At 44.3% G+C, this 22193-nt stretch overlaps 2 protein-coding genes across 8 annotated transcripts; one reads left to right on the top strand and one right to left on the bottom strand.

The window, feature by feature from the left end:
• Positions 1-3303: 3303 nt before the first annotated feature.
• OR52I2 (olfactory receptor family 52 subfamily I member 2) lies at positions 3304-8184 on the top strand. 2 transcript variants are annotated; one of them, XM_024572589.3, is made up of 2 exons: positions 3304-3390; positions 6161-8184. In XM_024572589.3, exon 2 carries the CDS (start codon positions 6180-6182, stop codon positions 7140-7142), a length of 963 nt encoding a protein of 320 aa, XP_024428357.2. In that variant the 5' UTR covers positions 3304-3390; positions 6161-6179; the 3' UTR covers positions 7143-8184. The 2 variants fall into 2 exon arrangements, with proteins under 2 accessions (XP_024428357.2, XP_045037930.2); XM_045181995.2 differs by lacking the exon at positions 3304-3390 and adding an exon at positions 5388-5447.
• A 238-nt stretch (positions 8185-8422) lies between these two features.
• TRIM68 (tripartite motif containing 68) lies at positions 8423-20310 on the bottom strand. 6 transcript variants are annotated; one of them, XR_011651207.1, is made up of 8 exons: positions 20232-20310; positions 17220-17702; positions 15422-15517; positions 14302-14559; positions 13914-13936; positions 13262-13362; positions 12328-13061; positions 8423-12215 (listed from the first exon to the last, which is right to left on the bottom strand). XR_011651207.1 is itself a non-coding variant. In XM_024572768.4 (8 exons), exons 3-8 carry the CDS (start codon positions 17643-17645, stop codon positions 12511-12513), a joined length of 1455 nt encoding a protein of 484 aa, XP_024428536.2. In that variant the 5' UTR covers positions 17646-17702; positions 18456-18532; positions 20232-20303; the 3' UTR covers positions 8423-12510. The 6 variants fall into 6 exon arrangements, 5 of the variants coding, with proteins under 5 accessions (XP_024428536.2, XP_045037981.2, XP_024428535.2 ...); XM_024572768.4 differs by adding an exon at positions 18456-18532 and having other exon boundaries at positions 8423-13061; positions 20232-20303; XM_045182046.3 differs by adding an exon at positions 18456-18532 and having other exon boundaries at positions 8423-13061; positions 20244-20291.
• Between the last annotated feature and the right edge of the window lie 1883 nt (positions 20311-22193).

Raw genomic sequence — 22193 nt, 5'->3', positions numbered from 1 at the left:
AAGTTTAGCATGGAATATACTCAGAAACAACATCCAAACAGATTTTGCAGAGAAAGAAGGTGAATTACAAGGTACTTTCATCAGAATTCTCAGCTGATCAATCTTATGGGGAACTCTGGATCTGAGCTGATTCTGAACACTTGTCCTGAGTGGGCAAGGGCAACAAGCTTTTCTACCAAGGCTTGGCTAGTCATTGGATGCAGTCATTGCATTAGGAGGCTGCATAACTTAGGGTGAGGCAGCATCCTTTGGCTGGAGGTAATTCCTGCAGAGGAATGAAGCTGTGAGCTCTCACTGGCCACCTCTCAGTGGCTGACTGAATGGGGTGCGTGTGGTGGTGCTACATAGTCTACTACGCAGGAACAAGCATAACTGATTCAGATTCTGAGGGGACTTCTGAGGGTGAAGGAAATACGCCCTCAGACTTTTCCTGATTGGAGAATGGACGGTCTCATTATTGCTCCACTTATACTTACGTTCTATTCTGAATTGAAATCAGGATTGTGAAGCACAATCTGCACCCTATGTCCATTGCAGCATTATTCATAATAATCAAGATGCGGAAACAACCCAAATGTCCATCAGCAGGTGACTTATTATCATACTTCTTGGTTAAGAAATGAAACAGATGTAATAAAAGTCATAATTTTAAAATGTAATTAACATTAAGAATAAAGACATAAATAAAAATGAATGAGATACAATGTAAATAGACATTAGAACAAACATACATTCACTTCCCAATTTTTACTGTTGCTTTTTGTTCAAACATGAAATAAATATGAGAAACAGATAAATTTGAAAAAATAAAATTAAATGCTTGCTTAAACTTTGTATTTATTGGTTAGCTTCCTAGCAATAGATAGCTTAGGGAAGGGCTTGTAGAGGCAGTTGGAAGTAAATATTCTCATGACAGAAAACCAAAGATCATAAGAAACTGATGTGTCACTATCTAAATCCTCATCTCTAGAGACTTGTTAAACTGATCCAATTCTAAGGAGAATTATTCTGCTGTATGGGAAATTCGGCTGTTTTCTATAATAAAAAGACTTTTCTTCTTTGTGAAGAAGCAACTGAAATCTTGTAGGCTGTTTTCATTAGGTGGTATTGGGACTGGTTCTTCATGCCATGAAGTGAAATTCTTCCTTGGAAGGTATGGCAGTATCCTAATGAAAAGTAGTTCAATCAAAAGGGCTGTGTGATTGAAATGGGATTGTGTATCAATACTGTCTTGCATTATGCACTTGCAACCATACCTACACCTATAAGCCTGCCGTCTACCATTATGCCTGTGTGGCATATCCAAATAAAGCTTTGCTCTACTGAGTTGTAGATTTAATCTTTCGTACTACATTCTAAAGGGTGGGAGGATCAAAGATGTGGAAAGCTCTTGATTCTATTTCCTCTGAAAATAGAAAAAAGGTATTTTCTATACCTTTTCTCTGTATCATTACTCTGTTATCTTAAGCTTCACCCTTCTAGGAATGTTTCCTCTTCCTTTTGAAACCCTTCTGCTCTGGTACTGGGTTTGGTGAGTTTAAGGCCACACCCTGTTCATATAGGATCCACTCCTGCCATTAATGCCTCAGCAGAAGCCAGGTTGAATTCCAGGGAAAAGTGGCCCATCTGTCCCCATTGGCGCTGTCACAGTTTAGCTGCCTCATCTCGTGCTGGGGCTCCTTAGGTATCACCCCTCTTGCCTTCTGCATTTGATCGCCCACTTTTCCTATCAATATTGCACACTGTGGTTTATGTTGGTTTACATTCTGGCCTTTGAATTATCCTACAGGCAATAGGCTTTGGAGTTTAAACATTTAAGTACAGTGGTGTTGGAGACTAGTTCTCTCGCTGGTTCGAAGACTGGACCTCCTAATAGATGATAAGCCTAGTAAATTAAACTTCAACCACCCTCCTCCACATTTAGGAATGTGATGGGTCAGGTAGAGAAAGGCATGAAGCACTCCACACCCCTGCAAAGGAACCTAAGGCCTCTCACCATTCACATCACTAGTAACCGTGTCTCTGCTGAGGACCCGGGGCACTGGGAGAATGTACCATCATCTTCTGATATATTGTTTCCATGTATCTCCATATCCTCTGCCATTAGAAAAATAAAGTTGGTATCTTGTGTCTGTTGGCTTCTTTGTCTTACCTTTATTTCTGCACCATGATGATGCCCAGGCAGAAATCATGATCTTTCAAATATGGACCATGCACCTTATTTATTTTTAATCTCTTTCAAGTACCCTGCACTCTACCTTCTCTGGTTTATTTTCTGTTGGAGAATATTTTGTCTTTTCTTATCTTTGTGCTGAGGTCTATGCCCTTCCCCCGCTTTGGAAAGCTTATTCACCTTGATTCCCTTACACTCTATTTCCCTTCTTTGTTCATGCAGGTCTTTATAACAGAGAATCAATACGGAAATAGTGAAGCCCACCATAAGCCCTTAGGCAGAACTTCAGAACTGAACTGAACAGTGAAGTGGACTTTGAGAGATTAAGTATGCTGTCAGTGTGAAGAGTTTTATTGCAATAAAGAAATGAATTATGATTGCTAGAATTTGAATCCTGACTCTGGCTTAGCAGCTTTGTGACCTTCTCTGCCTTTCAGTTTCATCTATAAAATGAAGGAGTAATAATGGCAGCTACTTTAGAGGGATGAGAAAATTAAATGAGATCATCTTTGAACAGCACTTAGGCAGGGTGCTTGGCACATAGCAAGCTTTTACAAATCTACCTAATCTTGGGCCTATTGTTTTCTCTTCAGGATGCAGAATATTCTTCTCACTCTTAGGTATCCTCTGAGGATTTTAAGAAACAAAGAGTTTATCTACTAAGCATCTGCCCCCTCCTGCTATCTGGAAAACCCCAGGGGTCAGAGCACAGAGAAAAGCCAGTCTCTGGAGGTGTTACAGTGTTTGGCTGTTGGACAGAGGCCAAGGACAGCTGGGGTGTCCAAGGAAAAAGCAGGATGATAGAGAATCTAAAGGGGCAGCTCCCAGTGGGAGGTCTTTGAAAGTGACAATACTTACCGTGACTCTGTGCTGTTCATCTTTGATCTTATGCTGCTCTTTCAGCTCCTCCTGAAGGGTCCTGTAAATCTCCAATCTTTTGAGTGAAAGAAATGTGGACATATCAGAAGAAATCCAACAGAGAAAACTCCAGGGATGTGGGTAACTGACCTGGGGATTGGGGGTTGGGCAGATGGAGTCTGAAAGCCAGGGCCACCCTAGAAAGAAGGATATAAGCTCTCCACTCCACTATAAAGGTCTGGCCAGGTCTGGTGGGTACTTTGGATGCCAAGATCAACTTCTGGAAACGATGAGAGGATGGGGGAAAGGGAGAAAGCAGGGAACACATGACTACTTTGGTTCAAAGCTGGGAGAAAGGGGTAAGTTCAACCACAGTGTGATGGAGAGACAGAAGAAACAGAGCAGAAGGGCTTATCGGGTGCGCCTTTATTTGGTCGTAGAGGGGAGGCATAAGGTTATCATACACAAAGGCTACATCAAATGAGTTAAGCATGGCTGCCTTTACCTTAAAATTTTTAAAATTTGGATTGTGCATTTCCCATCCTCTTAATAGGAATGAAAAATGCTAACATCCTGACTTTATTTCTTGGAGTTAAGTGACTTTTCTAAACTTTTCTTTAGTGATTGGCCCTCCAGGTCTTTATGTGAATGTCACCGCAGGGCTGAAGGTGGAGGCAGATGCTGGGCTGGAAATGTCTTAAGAGAGTTCTTGACCAGAGCTTTCTGAAGACAACCTTAACGACCAGGAAGCAACTGTGTCTGTATCTTGATCTGCATAGTGGCCACGTGAGTGTGTTCACGTGTTCACTTTATAAAAACATTATCAAGCTGAATGCCCAAGATTTGTGCATTTTACAGTATGGATGTTATAGTTCAATCAAAAAGCCAGAAAATTAAGGAGTAGGCAGTAATAGTAAATGTTTTGGGTAGGTCAGGTAAAATAAAAAATGAAAAGAAATCACTGGATTGGCAACAGGTCATTGATGGAGATCATTGTTGATCTTAGCAAGAAAACTTTCAGTAGCAATAGATTGAAAAGTGAAATTAAAAAAAAAAAAAGACCAACCAAGCCAAATGTCCCATCATTTAAAAAGACTAATAAAATATATAAACCGCTAGCAGAACTAATTAAGAAGAAAGGGAAATGAGGAAAATAAAACCATCAAGAGAATGAAAAATCTTACCAGCTAGATATTGCCAGGGTGGAGAGCGGAGGGATATGCAGTGCACAACTGGGACCCTCAGAAGAAAGGGAGATTATACGGGGCAGCCAGCCAGGAGAAAGAGATCTTGGATCAGAGGCAATTTGGCGGAGCAGATATTCTGGTTCCTCAGGCTCTTCTTCAGCTCCTTAAGTAGTGATGCTCAATACTGAGTTTGTGGCATCCGGAGAGTACACAGAAATCTTATTTCTGATAACCTGGTAGCTCTTCACTTCTGTTCTCTATCAGAAAGCTTGTCTTCTCATGGTCTGTCAGTGAAGTTGTCTCACCCAGTGACCATACACAGAAAAGTTCTTTTAATCTGACCTGAAGCAGAGCTTATTATTTTATTCAGTCCGTTGCATTATAAGGCATTTCTTACATTTAGGGTTTGTTGTTGTTGGTGGTGGTTTGCCTGGTTCAATAAAGACCACAGCTTGCAATCGTGTCTCCAAAATTTTAAAGATAAAGCTTCATTGTTGTTTGGAATGCCATGGTAGCTTATCATGAAGAGACAGTTACCTATATTGAAGAATCATAAAAACATATTGGGGGGTTCATCTATGAGAGGGTACCCCCAAAAGGAATTTTTTATAAAAAATTGTGTATTCTTGTATGTTTAAACTTCAGTCACCTTCAAAGTACTCTCCCTTTGAAGCATCTATTGACATTTTTTTCCACTGCTCAAAATGGTTTTGATGCCTTTTAGTGCTTCTGTTGTTTTTGTTTCACCACTTCCAATTTGGCAAATGTTTCTTTCCCTTTGGGGATTTTTTTCATCCTGGGAAACAAACAAAAAAAGTAGCTGGGGGCGAGATTAGGTGAATAGGGAGGGTGGGGCACGGAGGTCATGCCATTTTTGGTCAAAAACTGCTGAACACAGTGTGGTTCAGGCAGGTGTGCTCATAAATTAGCCATTGTGAAATGGGCAAAGTGTTCACTGAAAGAGTCTTCAAAAAAAGATTCACTGAAGCTGAATACATCCTCTTAAAACACCACCAGGTGGTATATTGATACAGATGCATTCCTAGGATACTCACATAGTGGGATTAGCCTGTATGACAAGGGGCCCACCCTCCAGAAGATAAGTCTGTTTTTTTGGGTTTTTTTTTTGGTCTCTCCTTGTGTAAAGAGCACTACAATTTTGCTTGCAGCTATTTAATCTATTAATTGAAACTAGTTCACCAGGCAATCCAGGCTGAAATAAAGAAAAGGTAGGCATTATAAATACTTCCAGATAGTTTACTATGAAAAATTATAATGTTCTCTAATGACCTTATTTTTGTAAATCTACTAATCCCTCTCTTCAACCAGAAGGGTGCTTTATTCATCTTTTGTCTAGCCCTACCCTGGGGATACAAAATATGAAATGTTTAATGTCAGGAAGTTCATTGTGTCACTAACAAATATTAAATATTAGGATCTGAACATACAAAGAAAAAAAAACCTCTTTCCTCTGATTTCTCATTCATTCATTCAACTGTTTGCTATAATGAGCACACACATCTTCTTTTAATGGACTTGTGCACCACAGCCGTGTGTCACAGATTTGGTAAAAGGTGTAAACCATGACCAAGACACACATGACTGAATACAATAAAGTCATAGGTAGAATATTGGAATTGTTCATTTAGGTCCCTCAGAGGTCAGCACGAGAGATTCCATGAAAGCTCAGAAAGTACCTAGTTTAGCTTTGATAAGGGGCGGGGGAGGAGGTAGAGCTGAGGACACTTCCAAAGGAGGTGTTCTCATAAGCTGGTCTTTGAACAATGAATAATGAGGAGGATGGAAGACGGAGAAGGATAACTGTCAAATGTCAGGTTTTTGGTCCTGAGCTGAAAATATCACCAGGCTCTCCTAACACCATAGCTGGGAATTAGTCTCACAGGATTATATCCTTTTCTTACATCATTTTATGCCTTAACAGGAAAGCAATCTCATCTGTGATGCTGAGGCTACCCCACAACCACACAGTGGAAACCCCTGCCACCTTCTTCCTTGTGGGTATCCCAGGTTTGCAGTCTCCACATCTTTGGCTGGCTATCTCATTGAGTGCCATGTATACCGTAGCCCTGTTAGGAAACATCCTCATAGTGACTGTAATCTGGATGGATTCCACTCTACAAGAGCCCATGTACTGCTTCCTGTGTGTTCTGGCTGCCATGGACATTGTCATGGCGTCCTCTGTAGTGCCCAAGATGGTGAGCATCTTCTCCTCAGGAGGCAGCTCCATCAGCTTTAATGCTTGTTTCACACAGATGTATTTTGTCCACATAGCCACAGCTATGGAGACAGGGCTCCTGCTGGTCATGGCTTTTGATCGCTATGTGGCCATTTGTAAGCCCCTACACTACAAGAGGATTCTCACACCTCAAGTGATGCTGGGAATGAGTGTGACCGTCATGATCAGAGCTATCATATTCATGACTCCATTAAGTTGGATGGTGAGTCATCTACCTTTCTGTGGCTCCAACGTAGTTCTCCATTCCTACTGTGAGCACATAGCTGTGGCCAAGCTGGCATGCGCAGACCCCATGCCCAGTAGTCTCTACAGTTTGATTGGTTCTTCCATCATTGTGGGCTCTGATGTGGCCTTCATTGCTGCTTCTTATTACCTGATTCTCCGGGCAGTCTTTGGTCTCTCCTCAAAGAATGCTCAGTTAAAAGCATTAAGCACATGTTGCTCCCATGTGGGGGTTATGGCTCTCTACTACCTGCCTGGGATGGCATCCATCTACGTGGCCTGGCTAGGGCAGCACGTAGTGCCTTTGCACACCCAAGTGCTGCTAGCTGACTTATACCTGCTCATCCCACCTGCTTTAAACCCCATTATCTACGGTCTGAGGACCAAACAGATACGGGAACGAATATGGAGCTTGCTGAAGCACTCTCTGACCAGCCTACTTTAAATATGTCTTAGATCTGTGGAGCTGGTTTGGTTCACCTGGTGCCCTAGGAGTTCTAAGATGAAGCTGCAAAGAATATCTTCGTATAACTTCAATTTCTAGCAAGAATGTGAGTAACAATGGTTAATTTTCTGGTATTTTTGAAATGATTTCAATGAACTGGAATCTGAATTAGAGATAAGTTTGAGCAGAGAATATAGATTTGGGGCTTTTCTTTCCGTAGCGTCTGACCCGTATTTCCAACTTTGTATCACCCCAGTCCCTCTGCCAAAGAAACCAAATGTTTGGCCTCCTCACACCTGGCTGATTTTATGAGAGTTGTTCATTTCCTCATGTGATTATATGGAAGCAGCTATTAATATATGACTACCTTCTGGCCCACTGATGACTCTATTCACCTCGGGTCACGTGCTCACACCTGAACCAGAGTCCTTCTCCAGTCAAATGGATTCGTTTATCTGCGATGTAAATTTTGGATCACTGATGGTGGCCACTTTGTAACACATGAACTTGGAAAGAGAAATCTATTCCATAGTAAGAGAAACAGATTAGTAAAATGGGATGAAGGAACCGAGTCTCTGGTTCTCTGTTTCCAATTCATTTTGGGTACATTGATACACCCTTATTATTAAGTTCGGTAAGCTACCTCTATAGCCTTTTACTATGTCCCCCACTGTTCGGCTAGTTGGAATAAGTGTACTAATCACCAGCTTTTTGTTTTTAAGCAACAGAGGCCGTGGCATTGTGAGTTCTGTTTTGGATACCTTTCGCTTTTCTTCCCAGTCCTTTTACTTAACTGTAAGACATGAAGGAGAGGAATCAAATATGACATGGATATGTCTTCCTCTGAACACCTCTAAGAGGGTGTGTGCTGGGATGAAAAGGCTAATAGAGAACAATATCGTTAATGAAGCTGAAATGTCACCAGATTCTTGTTTTTCTTATTTTCCCTCCTTTCAGAAAGTCTTAAGTGAATGATCAGTATGCACTAAAGTAAAAAGATTTCACATGTAAGAGATACATATATTTGATGCTGGTACATTTGAAAAATCTTAATAAACAGTAATTTCCTAATAGTATTGATAACAAGTTATTGTATCTGAGTGTTAATATCTCCTTTCTACCGATAGAACAATGATAATTTATAGAGGGTATGGAAAATCAAATAAGGAAAGCACATAATGTAAGATCAACATGATGTACATACTTAAAGAACAAACTTGATAGATTTCTCTTTAAAACAATTTTTATTTATTGATTTTAGAGAGAGCAGGGAAGGAGGAAGAGGGGGAGAGAGGGAGAAAGAGGGAGAGGGAGAGAGGGAGAGAGAGAATATCATTTTGTTGTTCCACTTATTTATGCATTCATTGGTTGTTTCTTGTAATTTTGTATGTGCCCTGACCAGGGATTGAATCCACAATCTTGGCATATCGGGATAATGCTCTAACCAAGAAAGCTAGCTGGCCAGGGCTACACAATTGATTTCTAATTCTATAATTTAGGAGGTAATTTTAGGCACTATTAGAATACAGTCCTGTAATTATCATTCATGGGATAATTCTTCCAAACAGATCTGCTGCATCCATAGCTTTTGCTAACACTGGACTTGTTCACGTACTAGAACATATTCTGTTTCTGAATACTCGTGGGGCAGAAGTCAGCCTCTAAAAATCTGATAATGCACTGAGCGTCCAGAGTAGTAAAAAGAAATTCTCCTCTTGCAACCCCATAACACAAAACCAAATCAAGATGAGGTGGTTACGCATATTTGATAGAATTTCTATTTTGAAAAGTCACACTATTCTTTCTTAATAAGCAAACCTAAGGACTGACTATATTTGATGGAAAGCAACAAAGACGTAGTCCAGCTTGCATCCAAACCAGATATTCCTTCACAGCATTTTCATTAGAAGCCCACCCTGCCAGCTTTGTTTAATTCATGTCAGTATTCCCTGAAACTCGCTGGGACCCACTGTGGGTACTCAAGTATTTAGTGGGCTGGTTCCCTTCGATGGCCAACCTCAAACAGAAAATCCTGTTCTTTTTCTAATACATTCAGATACAACCCCTGCCCCATCACATGAAGCAATGTGTGACCATTCAACCAGAGCCTGTGGTCCACTGTAGGCACTCAGTGTTTGCTTTTAAGACATTGGAGTCAATTCTGCTTGAAACAAAGGCAGATGAAATTTCCTGTGGGTGAAGCCAAGGACTGCCTTCTGTGTCTTCCTTTTGCAGGACTCAAGCATTTCACCCTTTTAGGAACCTATCCCCTCAAGGCTCAGGCACTGCTCCCCTTGGTTTCTCTGCTAGTGAAACAGAAATATGCAAAGCTTGTTCCTGACTCCTACCTTGTAGTAAATAATCACATCAAGTTGGAGGTGCCCTGGTGGTCATTTCAGGAAATGTGCAGGCACCCTATCCCCCACCCCACCTGCCCCTTCCCCATTCAGTGGTCCATACGGACAGTCGTCCATCAAATCAGTTTTTGAACAGGGTTATAATTATTATCTAGTCTTTCATGCCCTTTAAGGCAAGAAGAGCTTATTTTTGATTCTAGGAGTAAAATTGAAAATTCGTTCACGTATTTATCAAAGTGTGTACACACAAGTGCACAGTGCTAGACTGGGGGTGCAATGGGGAAGCCGACGGATAAGGTCTTGTCTTCCTGGGGTTCTTACAAGTATGCATAAGTACCCTAAAGAGGGTTTTAATATACCTAAGAACTTTGACCTTCTTGCCTGGTCTTAAAAATCAGAAGTATGAAATAAACAATGTGACATCATTTAACCTTGTAATTCTTCTAACAAGCAATCAGTTCCCAAATCGGCATACAAATGGGGGGGGGAAAACCCCAACAACCAAAGCCCCTAAATAGTACATTATAAATGAAGCCATTCCACTCCTTCATTCATTCTAGGTTTGAAGGAATTTATCACCTAATTATCTTTTCTCTGAACCTTCCAAGGATTATCCTAAGAAAACCATAGGAAAGAACATTGATTTGTCTCAAGCCCCTTTGCCAACTGTCTAAGGACAGATAATGGGAAGCACTTCCTAAAGAATCTATTTCTCAAGTATATACATAATTCCCCAGGCACTCTACCCTTCACACGGCTACTTGCCCACCTGCCTTTTACCCACCTGGACCACTTTGTGTATTCCTCCCACTCAAAGGCAACCTTTCTATTGTAGGTCGGCTTAGCCCTTTGCCAAGACCAGGCCTGTGACTTACTAGTCCATCCACCTTCTATTGCTAATGCTTAAGAAGCAACTTGGAAGCAGGGTAGGTGGAATGAGTTTATTTCTCCATTTTGGCCTGTTTTACCTCCTTAATTTTTTTTTTAATCCTCACCTGAGGACGTGTTTAGAGAGAGGGAGGGGGCGGGGAAAGAGAGAGAGAAACATGGACTGGTTGCCTCCCATGTGCACCCCCACCGGGGATCAAACCCGAAACCTAGGTATGTGCCCTAACTGGGAACTGAACCCACAATGTTTTGGTGGTGTATGGGACACCCCAACCGAGTACCCAGTCAGGGCTCCTCCTTCATATGTTAATGACCAATACAATTAAATTAGAAAGACAATTTTTGCTATTATTTATTACAGGAATTACTTTGCTTCTGTCCATACATTACCCAGTATCTTCGTTGCTGCTCAATCCTACTCAAACAGCCACTACCTTCATGTCTAAACTACATCAGGGGTCGTGTCAAACAGTCATTGTGACGATATGTGAGGTGCATACTGGAGCCTCTCACAACAGGCAAAGCCATTAACCCTCACACGCAAGCCTTGCACTTTGTTTCCAGACAGTATTCCCACATCACACTCTTAAGGCCTGCAGTGAATTATTTTTGCCACACACAATATCACTTTTAAGTCAACAGCACAGAGAGATGGTCTTAACTTCCCCTTCATTATTACATGGCTCTACCACTGGCTTCTAGTGCCCAGTCCTATTCTTTTCCCCACACTTCCTTCCCCCATAGCTTTAGAGAAGACAAAGGCAGGGAGAATGTTAGGTAGTTACCAGAACCATGTGGATTCCCTTGGTGACACCAAAAGATCCAAACTTTGGCCAAACTAGTTTGTGGGTGAGTGAGCCTTCCTTCCTGGGTAATTTTTTTCTTTTAAAAATTATCTCTGCTACCCTGCAGTCACAGTCCCAACTCTAATGCAAGAAGACAAACATACAAGAAAATAGATTCACAATATATTACTGGGACCCAGAGTATGCCCCTGGCACGGCCATGTTCTGTCTAAAGGGCCCTAGACTGTCAGGACAGGCCCTGAGACACACAGGCCCTGCTGTAAGATGCTGGCTGAGGAGAGATAGGAAGGCTACACAGGCAATATCCACGGCGTGCCTTCCTCTGTCCCTGAGCAAGGAACACAAGTTTGGGATGGATCTGAGGTCCTCACAACAACCCTGTGAGGTAGGAGAGTATGCAGCCCCTCTGCTCATTTCTCCATGTAGGACGAAACATCTTTCAAACGAGTGGGAAGTTTCAGACCCAAATGTAATGAATGACATGCAGACATGTGACCTGAGAAGTGAGTCTGTCAATCTTGTTTCATTTAAATGTGAGAAATACTTTATAATCTTTACAATCTTCTTTCAACAGCTTTGTGAGAAATAACTTGCTCTATTAAGGCCATTTCAGTTTTCTAACCCATAAAGTGAAAATTAAAACAAGGCTCACAGGTTTTCTGACCCTGTCACTCAGAGAGAAGGGCAGGACCAGGACACAGGTCTCCTCAGTCTGGCACACAGTGGTACATCCAGCTCGTGCTCAGAGGGGGACGACCACTGGAGCGGTCTGGGCATTTGTGATGCGTTTCTACGGTTTACGGGTCGGAGAGCTGGGGTCAAACACTTGCTCATTCGCAGCAAACCTCAGGTGAGGTCTCCTCCGATGGGCTTTAGCACAGCTGCCAGGTCTGGATATGAGCAGTATTCTTCTGGCTTGTTGGTAAACCCTATCCAACAGGTTTCCAGAAGGTTGGATCTACTTCATTGTCCTCACTGACTTAATTATGGCAACAACAGGGACTGAAAGAGAGGGGCCAGAGCTACGGAAAGAAGTCATCATTGTTAGAGCCACTCTGATTCTACTCTGATCCTCTCCCTTGGCCCTGCCTCGCTTCCCTCACAGGGGACAATGCTCATTTGACTAAGCCTCACCTCTTTCACGTGAGTGGTGTAGTGAGAGACTCTAGCCCAGAACAGCAGGCCCCTGGGCAAGGTAGAGGAATCTCCAGATTCTAGGCTCAACTTAATTGAAGGAGACCCTCAGCAGGGGCAGGGCCCTCCAAGATTCCTGTGGCCCAGGTGAAATTCTGAAGCCTCTGGCTGGGATGGTGGCTCTCAGTCCTCCCTGTCCAGGGAGCAGATGGCCAGAGGAGCGGTGTTGTTGGCGCCAATGCTGTAGCAAGGACTGAAATAGGGCAGAAGGCGCCCAGGGAAAGGATAGTGGGGAAAAGTAAAAATGTGGGAGCCGTTGTCAGTCACGTTGTAGAAGGAGATATCATGGGCCTCGTAATCCAGGAAGACGCCCACCCGTCGGGGAGGGACTGGCAGGGACAGGAGCGGGTATTCGTCGGTGCCTGCCCGGTACTCACTGCCCTTCCTCAGCCTTATCACCCAGAATCCATAGTGGGGGGATAAATAGACCACCTCCTTCCGGTCCACATCTTCCTTACACACTCCGAGGCCCCATTCAGACCTGTCTCCCACCTCCACCTCCCAGTAGTGCTGGCCTGAGGAGATGCACTGGCTGCCCAGGACGATATTATAGCGGTAGAATCTCTCAGGATTGTCGGGCAGTTTCTGCTTGGTGTCTCCATAGCGCACGCATTTTCTGTCCTCAGACACGATGAGCCGCGAATAAGCAGTGTCTGGATCAAGGCGCACATCAGCTGGGGAAAAAGATCCTGGTTGGTGACGCTGGCAGAGTGAGGGGCACGGGTGAGGCCTGCCTGGTAAACACAGCCACAGGCTTCTCAGTGAAGGGTGGGAGTGGGGCTAGCTGGGGGCAGGCAGAGGGCACTGAACCATTTTATTTCTCTGGGAAGGGTTCCTCCCACTGCCCGTCACAGCCTCCCCCAGCATTCATTACCTGCATACGTCTTCAGCATCTCTCTTAGGCCTGGCACACAGCAAACTGTTTTCAGCTCCAGGGAGACTGGTTCTGGCCGCTGCAGGTTCCAAGAGTTGCTCCTAGAGGAGGAGGGTTAAGGCTTGGGGCAAGAAGTGCTAGCTCTGCCACATGGACCTTCCCTTAGTACAGGGAACAGGTGCCCCTCTCCTGCATCACCAGGCTAAGCAGAGATGTGATGCTTATTCGACTGAGATGAACCGTTTGTGGCACAGGGAGAACATCTGCGTACCAGTGCTGTGAGGAGGGTTAGAGGTGCACCTGACACGGGGAGAGGAACAGGTGTGCCAGTGGAGAAACGCTACACTCAGAGCTTGGAACACTAATGGTTGCATCTTCAGGGTTTTTCCCTCCTTGGGAGATCTACTGGAAAACACATATTTTGTAACTTTTCTGAAATTCTTACTGGTAATATTTGAAATGAATCTTACCAAACACACAGAAGAAAAAAGAAAGATGAACAAAGCTTCTTTGGCTAATATAAGGAAAGAGGGAGAACATTATGGAGCAGCCCCTGCTTTTCTACAGTACTGGGTCTCTGTTACTTCTCCACTTCTGGCCAGGCCCACTATCCCTCCCAGGTCTGCCTAGGGCTCGAAGGATGGGAACATACCTGTTTAAGACTTCCCGAATACCCTGGAAGGAGAAAAAAATGAAGCATGTGAGTATGTGCTGTTCCCGGGAGGGAGCAGAGGGACGATGAGCTCTGGGAGGGGGTTTCTCTAAGGGCACGAAAGGCAGAGAGCAAGGCGGGAGAGAAGGTATGCAGAGGTGGAGGGTAGAATCCTATAGGAAGGGAGCAGGGCAGGCTGAGCTGGACTGGCCGACTCCAGGCTCCATCTCGACTCTCTAGCTAAAGGGGAAGGCTGGTATGATACCAGAGCTGCCTGGACGCTGTCCCACCTACGTGCCTACAGTGGGCCAGGTTGGACAACCAACTGAGGGTAGAAGAGCAGGCATTAGTGGGGATGCGGGGGGGGGTGGTTTTAAGAGCCACTGACCTGCAGCATCCATCGGACAGGCCTCTGAGACCTCTCTTCCAGCTCTGCAATCAGCCTGCACAGGACCCGGCTCTGCTGGATGAGTGTGTCGTGATTCAACTCCAGCTTCTGTCTGGTCTCCCTCTCCTCCTGCTCCAGGCTGGCTAGAGCTGTGGCTGCTTCTACGTCCAGCTGCCGACCTGGGGGCTTTTTCTTTAGTAATCGCTGATACTTCTCAAACTCCCACATGATACTCTGCTTTCGGGTTTCTACCTGCATCTGCACCGCCAAGATCAGAAGCACTGATATTGTTTGTGTAAGAGCCACTTGGGACTGAGGACACCTGGGGGTGTGTACACACACACACACACACACACACACACACACTCTGTAATGTTTCAGTACCAACTGTGTGCCAAGTACTATAGAGGCCAAGACAAAGGATACTATTTTTCCTACCTTTCTGTTCCCACATGCTTCTGGGTCCCTATTCCTTATTCTTATTGACTCCAGTAGGGCCCGGAACATTATCTTGGTACTATATGCTCTACTTCCTATTTTCTGAATAATATATTCTATTCTCATAACCACCACCAGAGCATTACACTTAAGCCTTTAAGGCACTGTGACAGCTACAGTGTTAGATGCATTTGCTTCTTACTGGTATCACATCAGTTCAATACGTTGTTTTTGACTGGTTCAGGTTATCTTCTGTTGATCTGAAGTTCTGATAGTTTGGTAGTTAAGGTCCTCAAATTTATTTCAGAAGTGATTTTCCAGGATTTTAATAACTTAACTTTTAGTAAGTATGCTTTAACTGGGGAAAGTGAAACAGAAACTATGTTTTGCTAAGCATTACACAAGTTGTACCATCGTGAGCTGACACGTAAGTGAGGTGTATATAAGGACATACGAGGTCATCTTTAGGCCGAGGTTACCCCCCATCACAAATAAGAATCTGGGATGAGAAGTACATGGCCCACCTACGGCTGCACACCTGGTAGAGAGAGCTGGTATGAACATTCCTGGCTCTCTGACCTCAAACCCCACACTCTGCTTCACAGAGATGAGGAAGCTGCCATAAGCCAGCTCCAGAACACCACTGGGACCACCCAAACTCCTTCCCCAGGTGGCAACCTGCCTTCCAGGTGGCAGTTCGTTTCCTCTCACCAACTTCCAGCTTCCAGGCCTCTTCTTGCTCTTTCCTCAGATGTTCCAGAGCCTCGTGGAGTTTCCACTGGAAGAGATTAAAACCTCATGAGGTCACCCCGGGCAGCTGGGTTGATAATGAGGCTCCCTAGCACTGGTTGGTAATGGGAAAAGTGTGCCTCAGGTGATGAGCCAGAATGAATGCCAGGAGCAAAGGGATGCCAAAGAGGGAGTGGATTCCTGCCCACATGACATCCAAAGTAGCTTTTGATTTGAAAATCACTTCAACTCCCAGAGTCTCTAAGTTTCTACAGAAGAAGAGGTCTGTTTCCAAGCTTGCCAGAACACCACCTTGGCCTTCCTATCCATGCCTCTTTTTATCCTTACCTGTTAAGTTATCCTATGGCCTCCTAAAATCTTCGTATTCCAAGTGTGGTCCAAGTGGGCTAGCAGCGTCAGCACCACCTGGGAGCTTGTTAGAAATGTGGAGTTTGGAGCCCTACCCCATGCCTCCTGAGTTAGAACTGAATTTTAGGAAGAATTTTGGGTAGTTCAAATGCCCTTAGAGGTAAGAATCACTATCCTAGAACACCAGTGTAAAAGATTATTCCTGGAAAAGCATAAAGTATTCTGATGATAATATTAACCACTTTGTTAAAGAGTTACCAAGTGTCACACATGGCTTACGTACTAAACATACATTCAATACTCACAATCCCTTGAGACTGGTATTATCCCCATTGTATAAATTAAGAAAACTGAGGCTGAGAGAGAGTCATACTCAAAGTCATTCAGCTAGTCAATGCTTTGGGCTGGGCCTTAACACTGCTGTGTAACTCCTATGCCCATGTGATACTGCCTCCCTATTCTAATGCTCTTAAAACAAAATGACTAAATTAATACTTTTAATTTTTTAGAAATTCTTCTCACATAGAAAAACAGTCAATTCTGAGGATTTGTCTTATACTCTTACCTTCTAATTCCAACTTCTAGAAAGAGAATTAAGACCAGTATTGTATCACTGGATCACAGAGTCATTACTTAATTCTAGTAAAGATATGTCTAGTAAAGATAAAAGCATGGACAACGGAGGAAAGTATAAGAAACTGGAAGTCGATGAGGGTAGCTATACCAAAGGGGTAGCCGGTGTGTCAGAGATGACGCCCCTCCTCCCCCGCAAAGAAAGGCTTGGTAGAGGAGAAAGAATACTGGTCAAAGGGCAAGAAGACCTGATTCGTTTCCTTTGATCTTCCTTTAGCTAACTTTTGACTAACTTAACATAAAGTCAATCCCAAATGACTCAGCCATAGTCTCTTCCAGCTCTAAAACCAACTACCATGATCTCAAACCTCTAAGCCTCAGTTTTGTCTATAAAAACAAGGAAATTAAAGTGACTCATACAATATCAGATGACTAAGGCATTGCTAGGAGTCTGTAGGTGTTGATGGGTGCAGCCTTGATTACCTCTTACACAAATCATCCAAGGCACCAAGAACCCCAGGTAGACCAGACTGGTCTTCAATTCTCAGTAAGGAAGCATCTTTGGGTAAGGCATTAAGCCACTCTGGGATTGGGGATGGGGTTGGAAGTGGGAGGGAAGGAGGTCAAAGGATATCATCAATGTAGGAAGAGATGTGGCTCACAGAATCAGATCCCAAGGTTCTGTGGGCGTGAGGACCAAAGGAATCAGTTCTCATTTTATCTCTGGGGCCTCTGATCAAGTCCTTAATTTAGAGATAGCCAAATGAGGAGCAGGGGAGAAATTGGGATAGCTAGCCTCTGTCTCCCACCTTATACTCCCAGGCGACATCCTCCATGGGCACGACACTGTGGGCCTCATGCTCAGGGGACCGGCCACAGGCCTCACATGTGACCAGGCCATCCTCTTTGCAGAACATCTTTAGCTGTTCTCCGTGGAGCTCGCACACATTACCCTTCAGCCCCATTCCTGGGTGCAGCCCCAGCAGACGGACTTTTTCTACCACACTGGCCAGCTGCCAATTGGGCCTCAGGTTCCGGGGTTGGACAGGAGCCCGGCAGAGGGGACATGTGTAACCCCAGTTCTGGGATTCCCCTGGAACCTCCCAGAGTCCAGAGAGACAGCTGTGGCAGAAGCTGTGGCCACAGTCAATGCTCACAGGCTCCCTCAGGTAGGTCATGCAGATGGGACAGGCCACTTCTTCCACTACGGCTTCTACCAATGCTGCAGGATCCATGGTTCCTTTTCACAGCCTCCTCAGAACATGAACAAAACCAGGCAGAGGTAATAAAGGCTGAGAAGAAGAAAAGAAAAACAAATGAGAGGAAAAGGTAACAGAGGAGCACAGGGATCAGTAAAAGGGAAAATTAATGAGTGAAAAAACCAAGTTTCTCCTTTCGATCCTTCATTGACCATGTTTAATAAGCACTGGGCTTCCCAAGTGAAGTTCTGACTGGGTCACATTCCTCACACTACAGAGGGACATTTGGGGATGCCAAAGCAAGTTGGGAGTTCTGTTTTTATTCATTTGGTCACCTCTGACCCTCCTTTGTGGGTCAGAGGTGGGTTCACCCACTCCACCTCAATCATGCTCTCCAAATCAGCATTATTTCTCTTGAACTTGGATAAGGTCACAAAAAATATGATGTTTCAATATTGAAAATAAGGCCAGAAATACCCCCAGTCTTAGTCTGTGGTATGTTTACATGTATACTTATGCACCTCAAGGGGCAAAAAGATAATATGCCAGAAACCACTGACTATGTTTAATTGGTTCTCTTGCATTGCACACTGAAGTGTGAAGTAGAGAACAAGCAATCCTTTCCCCACACCCTGTAAAGCCCTGCTCCTTATCCAGCACCAGCTTTCACTGAGATGCTAACACTCCTCTGCCTTCAGTGATGTGTTGCACGCAGAGATGAAACAACACCCCTTGGCAGATAAAAACAAAGGTCATCTGATGTTAATCAAACCTGTATGATGAAGTCACTACCCTAGCAAGAAACCTGAGATTTCTGCCGGGGCCACCAGTGGGTTTGGAACTTACATGGCCCATGGCAGGCTCTCGGTACAGCTGGCAATGTTTACTTGTTCACTTTGCAAGTTTGTGTTAGTAGCTGGAGTCTGTAAAGGGAAGAGGCATCTTAGACTTAGTGCTGTATCTGTAGCACCTAAACACCACCTGAAATGTAGTTATTGCTGAAGAAATACTCCTCAAATAAATAAGCCAGCTAGACATAGGAAGTAGTTCCTAAACTCAAAATGCTTTTATAATTTGTTAGATAATTGAGAACATATATTAATAACAGCAAGCACCCCTTGAACACTTATGCTACATTCCAGACACTATTTTCACAACCTTAAGTAGAAACCATTATTCTACTGTTCTCATTGTACAGATGCTTGGTCCCGAGCCCCACCATTCTATCTTGGGCAAATTACTAACCTCTCCAGCTTCAACTTATAATAAAAATTCAAGAGAGAGAGAAATCACTGTGATTTCGGGTATTCCAGTAAGTCTTCCTGGAGGAAATGAAGCAGTAAGTAGATTTTGCGGCACTCTCTGTTAAAGGCTAGCAGGAGGCCCACCCTGCCTCCTGCTTTCCCCTGCTCCCACTATCATTACCAAACTGTGGGATCCAGTATCCTAAAATCTAGTTTTACGAAATCACTAACCCACTGAAGAGCCTATCCTGGTTCCTGAGCATCCAGTACAATAGGAAGCTCTTGCTCTTCATCTTTGAAACAGTGTCTGTGTCCAGTCAAGCAGAGAGAGAAACTTCCACACTTCCCTGGAAACCCCGTACCTGTTTATTCTACACCCCCCAACCCCACCCCGGGGTTCCTGCTGTTCTCCCAGCTTGAAATGACTTCTCCATGATTCTGCTGTTACCATCATTTGACACGTATGCATTTATTTATCGTCTTATTTCCCACACTAGAAGTTTCATGAGAATAGTGACATCATCAATTTTGTTCACTGCTATATCTCCAAGTCCAAGAACAGTGCCTCCAATATTTTTGAATATATGAGAATAAAATGTAACTGTTGAGGTCCAGCTGATTGTAGGTTGCAGGTGGAAGAAGTGTCAATATCCTCCTGTAACACAGAGAGCCACCACCTAAGGCTGACACGATACAGGTTGAAATCTATGATTGAAAGCTACAAAGATCAACAAAAGAATAAAAATGGAAATCGAAAATTAGTGGGAGTAGGGAAGTGAGGTAAAAAAATCTCAAAATCATAAATCAACAAATGTGGTGTAAGCATATTATTTAGATTTACTAGGGTCATAAAAAGATCTAAACATGAAAATTTTAAAAGCAGTGGCCTCTGCAAAATGGATTTAGGGGTGGGTAGCTATTGGTCTTAGAGACAAAAAACCTGTTTCATAGTGTTCTTTTTTATTAAACATAAATTACTTCGACAAAACTTTAATTAGTAAACGTTTAATTGCTTCCAAATTGCCTTTGGCAGGGTGAGGAGTCAGTCTGGGAAAGACATTTGGAGGGGCGGAGCTTGTTAAAGACTCGCGAGGAGGGACCAGAGTGGGGAGAGTGGCGAGTGGAAGCGGTGATCTCCCGCGTTTGGGAGCGGAGGGGGATGGTAACCTTCTGGCCACCGGGCGCGAGGCAGGGCCCCAGGGCAGCGGGCGGGTGGGTGGCAGAGACGACTCTGCAGGACCTTTGACTTCAGAAGAGGCACAGCTGTCTACCCACCTCCCTCCTTAGCCCGGACTAGCGCCCATAGGCAAAAGCCGAAAGTGTAGGTACTAAGGTCCTACTGCTAAGTGTCCAAAAACTCAGAAGCGTCTGGTCTTACCGTAGCACTTACCGCCCACCCGGAGAAGGTCCCAGCAGCGGCCCGCTCCTCAGCCTCGGGCAGGGATCTCCGGCCCCGCCCACAGGGCTGAAACCAATGAGCGGCGGGCAGGGTTCGGCGCACCAGCGGCATCTTTATGGGAGCAGCCAATCACAGACAGGGATGAGGAAAACCCTAGCCAATCGGAGGAGGAGATGGGGTCTTTGCACACCTCTCGGTTTCCCGGTGTTTTTTTTTTTTTTCTCCGCTATCTCGGTTTTTCTGGCCCTTTCCCCAGCTCAGAGCCCCTTAAAGCTGTATAAGGGCCCAAGAATCAGTCCCAGGAAGGGGTGAAGGGTGGGGATCCGGGGTGAGACCGCTCAGGCTTTGCTTTAGCAGAGGCCCAGCTGGCTCTGGGTCCTCTTGAGCCATTTATGTTTCACGCTTCCGCTCTGGCTGACCAGTGGCTCCTCTGAGCGAACCTTGTTCCTTCCGGGTGACGGCACCTGATGTTGTTCATTTGCCAGTTTCTCCTGTTAAACTCACCAGTGTGTGTGATCAGCCATGTCTGGTTCAGTGACCCAGTTTAGCGCAGGGATGGGCACATACATGCTGTGGGCTTTGCAGTTTCCAGCAAGATGAGGGATCTGTCCTGGCCCCAAGCTGCACATACTGGGTTCTTAAAAAAACCCCTCCTTTTGTACTTCAGAAGCACATTCTCATCAGTATTTCCACAACCCACCTTAAGGTTAGAAGTGGATACTGGGAGCTGGTAGTGTGAAACTGGGATAAATCTCTACGCACAAACTGTCATTAAAAAAAATTATTATTATTTTTTTAACAACTGGTACTTCTTCCTCAGCCAAACAGACAAGGATACACACATAGGGCTACTTGAAGGTCGTGATTTGGGTTATTCTTGGACTCCTTGTAACTTCTCCTTTTCCTGATATTTAGGTGTTTACTGAATAAGCAAATGAAGGCACATCCTGTTCAAGTGGAAAATAACAAAGAAACCCTTCAGTTGAAGCTAACTTCCATTGTTTGGATTTAAACTCTTTTGTGTCCTCAGGCCAATGTCAGGGCCCAAGATACAGTTGAAATTCTGAAGAGTTAGGCCCAGAAAATTCCTGAAGCAATTGGGGCCATGAGCAAAAAAGATGTAACTGAGGTCTGAGTTGGACCCTCTGTCTCACCTGATCTGGAGAATGGCTGCCCTGACAGAATAGTGAGTGAATTAGTTGAAACAAGTCACTTTAAACATTTATTAAGCATCAAGTTCTTGTAACATTTTGTGCTGGATGCTGGGATTATAACTATGGGTCACAGTCTCTGCTCCTAAGGAGCTCAAGAGCAAGTTTGTTGTACTTCTCTGGAGCTTCTGTAAAATTAAAACAGTTAATGTGGTGATCTTTTTAATTTGTAATGTGAAATTACCCATAACCATAACCCCAAAGTATCTGTTTGCTAAAACCCTGGCAAAAGGGCACCTTAGGGTTTCTGGGGGTGGAGGTTTGTGTTCACAAAGGGAGAGGGGAAGACTGGACGGAGAGCTTTTGAAGACATTTGAGTCTATAACCCAGGCATAGAAGCTCTCTTTCCCAGTCTCCTTCAGGGAGCTTGTTTGCTGTGAGAGGCAGACAGGTGTGTCCAGGTGATGCTCTGTCTTTGATACATTCCTTTGACTGCAACTGCAGACCTCAACCCTCAATCCTCTGCCTAAATCAAGAAAGATCAGGACAGCAAGTTGAGTGGCTGTCAGATGATGTTTATCTGGGCTTGGAGAGGAGTGGCAGGAAGGTGGTACAGATATTGAGGAAACCAAGCTAAGGAAAGGGCAGGGAGCTGGTACAAAACCCTGGAGCCTATATTTGTGGAGGGAGACTAGAAACTGACCACATTGCATGTCATACAATCTACCTTGTTGAGAGACCCAATTGGTTTCTCTCTCTCTCCCTACTCCCTGCCTTAGTATGAGCCACA

This window comes from Desmodus rotundus, chromosome 5 (assembly GCF_022682495.2).
Source record: "Desmodus rotundus isolate HL8 chromosome 5, HLdesRot8A.1, whole genome shotgun sequence".
Taxonomy (NCBI): domain Eukaryota; kingdom Metazoa; phylum Chordata; class Mammalia; order Chiroptera; family Phyllostomidae; genus Desmodus; species Desmodus rotundus.
Note: the sequence above shows the minus strand (reverse complement) of the source record. Positions and strands in the feature narration are given on the sequence as shown.

Bases quoted from the DNA above. Each gene is read 5' to 3' on its own strand.
- TRIM68 (XM_024572767.4), bottom strand. From the start codon at position 17,645: ATGGATCCTGCAGCATTGGTAGAAGCCGTAGTGGAAGAAGTGGCCTGT. The intron at 15,518-17,219 runs GTGGGAGACAGA...AATCTCTTCCAG, and splicing joins ATGTCGCCTGGGAGTATAAG to TGGAAACTCCACGAGGCTCT. The intron at 13,062-13,261 runs GTAATGAATGCT...CTTTTTCCCCAG, and splicing joins GATGCTGAAGACGTATGCAG to CTGATGTGCGCCTTGATCCA.
- OR52I2 (XM_024572589.3), top strand. From the start codon at position 6,180: ATGCTGAGGCTACCCCACAACCACACAGTGGAAACCCCTGCCACCTTC.